The sequence below is a fragment of the Haliotis cracherodii genome, unplaced genomic scaffold (genome assembly GCF_022045235.1).
Source record: "Haliotis cracherodii isolate W230 unplaced genomic scaffold, xgHalCrac1.p SCAF_7, whole genome shotgun sequence".
NCBI classification, from domain to species: Eukaryota; Metazoa; Mollusca; class Gastropoda; order Lepetellida; family Haliotidae; genus Haliotis; species Haliotis cracherodii.
In genome coordinates, this window is record NW_027266330.1 from 22,068,161 (window position 1) to 22,074,455 (window position 6,295).

The 6,295-nt window shown below is 39.0% G+C and overlaps 1 protein-coding gene across 1 annotated transcript; it reads right to left on the bottom strand.

The window, feature by feature from the left end:
* Nucleotides 1-838: 838 nt before the first annotated feature.
* LOC139448735 (opine dehydrogenase-like) lies at nt 839-2,017 on the bottom strand. The gene has a single exon (XM_071230276.1). The coding sequence runs from the start codon at nt 2,015-2,017 to the stop codon at nt 839-841; it is 1,179 nt and encodes a 392-aa protein (XP_071086377.1).
* Nucleotides 2,018-6,295: the final 4,278 nt, after the last annotated feature.

The window sequence follows — 6,295 nt, forward strand, 5'->3', positions numbered from 1 at the left end:
CTCACGAACCACGGGTATTAAATGACCCCTTTTGGGCAATGACACAACGAATATTAATTGTTAAAGTGGCATGTAGTGGCCATAACATTTCTGATTTCCGTGATGGGATTCGAACCAGGAACTTTCTGAACAAAGGTCGAACAAAATCAAAACAATGGAATTCGGTCAAGATTTTTTACTTAAGCTTCAGATATATCAATGATTGGATATTGTTAGAAAACATCCAACAGACAGTCCCCTTCAACTGACTTACCCACTTGAGCTAGAAATAACAGAGATCAATGAAGCCGATTTATCTGTTTATACTTATATCTATGTATGATGGTGCGGGCTATCAAGACACAAGACGCTCGTAGGACAGGTGTCTTTGATACATTTGGGACTTTCTGTTCCTTTGTATTGTGATTACAATCTATATACATCCTTTCAATGACATGATTGTGCTTGAATAAAATATGATCCACTATGTGCAAAGGGTGACGACAGATGTCACTGAAATATGATCCATCATGTGCAAAGGCTGACGACAGATGTCAGTGAAATATGATCCACTATGTGCAAAGTGTGACGACAGATGTCAGTGAAATATGATCCACTATGTGCAAAGGCTGATGACAGATGTCAATGAAATATGATCCACTATGTGTAGAGGATGAAGAAAGATGTCAGTGAAATATGATCCACTATGTACAAAGGCTGAAGACAGATGTCAATGAAATATGATCCACTATGTGCAAAGGCTGAATACAGATGTCAATGAAATGGTGAGATTCATCAGGACTATCAGGGTGTTGTGTTTCAAGCGTACATTGACTTGTGGACCAAGTAAGTTGTGGATCTATATAAATTTTTCTAAGTCTTCCAGGGACTTGATGCCATAAACCTGTGGGGCTCTTGTCTCGTGTAAGTCCTGGCCACATAGTTTGGATCCCACGATGTATATCTTCCCTAATTTCTGCTGGCTCCAGTGTAAAACTGTATCTATTGCAGGTGTGTATAAACCAACAATCTGTGCTAATCCTTTGAATACTACGATACCGAATGGAACATCCTCCTTTAAATACCGGCTCTTAAAATCCGGTATGAACCCTTCTTCAGTTGTGATCATGGGATGAAATAATCCCTCATACCCCTTGTTCGTTGTCAACGCATGTTTGAGACTGCTTGAATCAGTAATGGACGATCCATAACTGTCTAAGAGCCACTGAAGTCCACTTGTGGTTTCATTTGGTCGTTCCCGTAGTATGTTTAACTTTATCATGTTGATTTCACCATCAAGGCGACTGATCCATTGTGCTTGGATGTCATCTGTACCATGGTAGAAAAGAGGGATCTCGGATTTAACAGTTGTGTCCCAATCATTCCATTTGCCATAACAAATTCCAAGATGCGTGACACAGACCATGTGAGTTAGTCCTAGGCTGTGACTGACTTGCCGAATAACTGGAAAGGTTCCCCAGATGTGTTGGAATTGACGAAATGGATTGAGCAAGATTTTGTCATCATTGTGAACAATAACCATCTTTAATAACTCCTTTATGCCAATTACATCTACCTTGACTCCATACACAGATATTCTACAGGCCCAGGGAAGGGATTCCGCCGATATGATAGTAAGGTCATAGAATTTATTTCGAAGAATGTGACATGCTTGATACTCAAAACCTGCCTGTCCAGGCAAGGCAACAAGAATGGTTTTCTTCTGTATGTGGGGTTCAATGGCTGCCAGGTACTTCCCTTGGGAAAATGCAGGAACAACCAAGACAATAATGTCTGCTCCTGGCACCACTTCTGCTGGGTTGTCAGATATTGTATGGGGGTTAGCCGTGTATAAAGTTGATTTGCCGTTGTTGGAAGGGAATGAACAGGTCAGAATGTTGTTGGCCGCAGCTTTTGCCCACTCCCGAGCCTGCGAAAGTGCAAGGACGCGACATGTCATGTCAGGTTTTGAAGACACTAACGCCGCCATCACATGGGCTCCGTGGCCACCACCACAAACCAGTACTGTTACAGTCATCTTCCGTTCTGTAATAGAAAGAAAACATGTAAGACCAGTCATATTTTAGCTATGCTGACATATAGTTGTACACACGATGAGTGAGTGAGTTAAGGTTTAACGTCACATCGGCAGTATTTCAGCCATATCGTGACGTACACACGATGAAGTAACTGAAGTAATAGGAACATTCATATTTAGAAGAAACTGAAACTACACTGAAATCTAATACGTTTCATATGAGACAACATGTAAGACCAGTCATATTTTAGCTATGCTGACATATAGTTGTACACACGATGAAGTAACTGAAGTAATAGGAACATTCATATTTAGAAGAAACTGAAACTACACTGAAATCTAATACGTTTCATATGAGTGAGTGAGTGAATATTGCTTAACGCCTCATCAGCAATTTTGCAGCTATTCACGGCGAGAAATGTCTTTTGTGTAATCATATATCAACCAATACAATAAAAGTGAATCACTTACAATTGTAATGGCAAAATAAATACATTTATAAATCCAATTTCTGATGAAGTCATGTGTCATGATTTCTGACCTGAAGTTTTCAGCCTGTTTCGTATCGTTGACGTCCAAAGTCGGATTCTAAATGGTGCATACATATATCCTACCTGAGCGTAGTCTTTCCAGGAATTCCTCTAACACCCTAATCGTAACCCCACCCGTTTGCCGAAAGCGTTCCATCAGTTGGAATATCACAGCAAAGTGTCTTGTAACTGCATTCTGTTATTGGCAAGGTTAAATCATGCCTTTTAAGCGCATATATTTAATTTTTTACCATGTCCACTTTACGAGGTATGTTACCCCGTTGTACCCTATCAGTGATCCATGTGGTTGTGACATTTATTGGCAAGTAACCAGGATATGTTAAAGTGAGCGACATGTTTTAAGTGTGGAAAGTACAAAATATCTATGTATAATTATCGACAATTTCCAGTATGCCCCCCCCCCCCCCTCCTCCCCCCTAATATAAAATTGATTTGGTGGATTTGGCTGGCCCCCTTTAAATATTAATATTTTGGTTTCTGGGATATTGACATAAAGCTTCCATAAGCAATACTGATTAAAGAAATCTAGGGGGCACGGGCGGCCCAGTCGTCTGAGGCGCCACGATTCGCTGTGCAGTGTAGAGTCCCTTGGGCACGCCAGAAACCTATGATTATGGGTTCGAATCCTGGTTCGCCCCGATAATGTTTCTATGTTTGTCAGCACCATACCCTTGCTCGTGGATTTCACGGAAGTGGTAAACGTCTGAGATCTGCATCACTTCAGGCTTTCCTCCCACATTTAGCTGACACGCCGTGATATGGCTGGAATACTGTTAAAAGCGGCGTTAAACCCAACTCACTCACTCACTCACTCACTCTCTAGTGTGCATAAGCCAACTACCTCAGGATTATTTAGAGGCATCTCTGTGACAGCAACATGGATTTCAAATATATTTACAACATCCAATTCATGTGTGTTTGTACTGGGATTACAAGAGGGCATCTTCAGGATAATCAGTAATAGAAGCATCTGCAATGGTGACATCAGAAACAATATGAACAACTTCTTTGAGGCATTTAGAAGTTGGAGCACTAAGCAAGGTTAAGATATATGGATGACCAACTTCTTTATTACAATTAGGAGCCACGTTTTGGTGTAGGTTCTAACACCCTTCTATAACCGTGATGCAATCCTTGTGGGTCACCCTGTACAATCAGGAATGTGAGCAATTTAATGACATGCCAGTCTGTGTATGACAGTGATTCATTTGTTAATATGTAATTCAGAACGTGATGAACCAAGACATATTCAAAATACTTTACCTGCAAATTTGTAATTGTCATTGTTCCTGTACAAAAAATATTTAAAAAAGCCTCCCTGAAGTATGTCTGATAAAATTTTGGTAATTTATTTAACATTAGTTTTATGAATATATTGTTGACAAAGTCAAATTCAATTCTTTGAGCACCATTACACAGCATTCGATCCCGAACTTGATAATGGTCCTGGTGATTCTGTTTCAGGGTTAGCTCTCCATTGCCAGTGTGCACCAAGTAGGGAACTGTGATATTTGTTATTAATTGATCGTTACATGTATAAGGACATTTAACTTCTACAAGCAACCTCACATCAACACCATCCACAACTCGGTCAGGAGAACTTGAAAGGTGTGGGTAGTCCTTACAAACGAACAAACCACACTTTTTAGTTATACAATTTGACACTTATTCAAGACATTTAAGTGCTTTAGCTTCATTCTGCCTACCATGTGCAATAGGCTTGTGAGATGATTTGTCTTTCATATCTGTCAAACTTGTAGCTGGTCCTTTTAAATTTGTTCTCTCAGTGGCATTGCAAATTTTACCAAACATTGACGACCCAATTCTAATCTGTTTTTGTTCAAACCACATTGTGAGTCAATCTCTCATGTTCTGAAATAGCCCTATCAGAGATTTCTGATACACCTTTCAGAAAATGTTCATTTGGGGATAAACTTAAGTTATCATGGTCATTGACAACAGCATATGGATTAGCTGAAAAAATAGTCGAAATAATGTCTTTTTAATTGAAATAACATTTCTGAAATAATCTCCATAGCCTTCAGTTGTCCGATAAAAACTAGATCTTGGATCACAATCATTATTTGGATTTTCCCTAACACAGATTTCACAGGTGATCCAAGATGCCTTCTGCTCATATTAAGACTTTGCAGTCTATCTGTACATGTTAAACAAGTTGTATACACCTTGGTTAATGAAAACTGGGATAATCCAAACAAGACAGCACATACATGCTTACAGTGTGCTCCTTGTCCCATACTAGCAGCACATTCACACTGTGATTCCAAAATGTCACCACCCTCACTACAAGTGATGTCAATCACATACGATACACCTAACTTCATCTGTGCACGACAACATGCCTTGAAGTATACAATACATTTCCCACATGTACTTCGGATGTAATCAATATACTTTTAAGTGTAAAGATCTTGGCAGTTTTGGTCAAGTTTCTCTTCAAATTGTGATAAATAAATAGAAATGCTTTCAGTGCTGGGAACATTCATGTCAGCATGTAAACCCTTGAACATGTCATGGGTTTGATACTTTCATTCTGAAATTGAATAATAATATCTTTAGTTATGTTGGCTCTACTTTAAAACATATAAACATTGCATCATGTTGGGGTAGAATGAAATACAAATATGGGATAATTTACTTTAATTTGTATGTAAAACCAAGATTGAGACATACACCAAATATTAATTTATGTCTGCATACGAATCTAACATAAATATTATCTTAACATTAAAAGAATAAGAAATGATGAAAATGAACACGTTTCCAAATACATTAATTCTTATATTCAGTCACAGGGTCAGAGGCCACCGAGGTTATAACCGGTACTCGTCCTCCATTTGTTCTGTGTGACCAAAGTTGTCATTACGGGCGTATCCTTCAAGCCTGAAAAAGATAAAATTAAAAAAAACAAAAACTGCAAAGATATTATATGACGATATATCAGAGAAGTACGTAACGAGCTGGTAACCCGCTGACAAACATCTGCATTCCCAGTAGATGTATAGGTCGATCCTTTACTAAAGGATCGACCTATACATCTACTGGGAATGAGGCTTTAGGCACAGTCAGCGTAATAACTACAAACAATTTATAACTTATTTTCTATCATACATATTCATATAGATAACTAATTGAATTTGTTCTATTATTTTTATTATTACCTTGGACCATTATTATTATTCCAGGATAACGGGAACTGGTGAATTCAACATTGACACAGGAAAATACCCTTCGAGATGGCAAGCATTACTTGATGTCTTACCTTTCGACCAAATCCACTTTCCGCCATGATACCTTCGCTCCTCTCTTTCTTAATGCTGAGTTCACCTCTGGCACGGACAATGAACCATGCCAGGATGCCATGGTAACTCACGACAAAGCTGCTGTCAAGGAAATAAATGTTGCTCAACCGCGAAGCTGTAGCTAAGGAAGCGATGAGCCCTTAAACTGGAAGCGGGTATGGACCGTCGCTTACACCAATGCAAAATGAGAGTTGTCGCCCTTTTTATAAAATAGACCGCCCACTGAATCGTTTAAAAGCTTTGATAAACTGTTGCGTTTGATGCTGAACAAAATGACAATCTAAATACTGTCTTGCGGGGCACCCTAATCCTGATTATAATGATCAGACAGGGTAGAACCCACTTGGACTTGAAATTGTCTGTGTGATAAAAAAATGGATATCAATTGAGGCAAATGGTCTCGC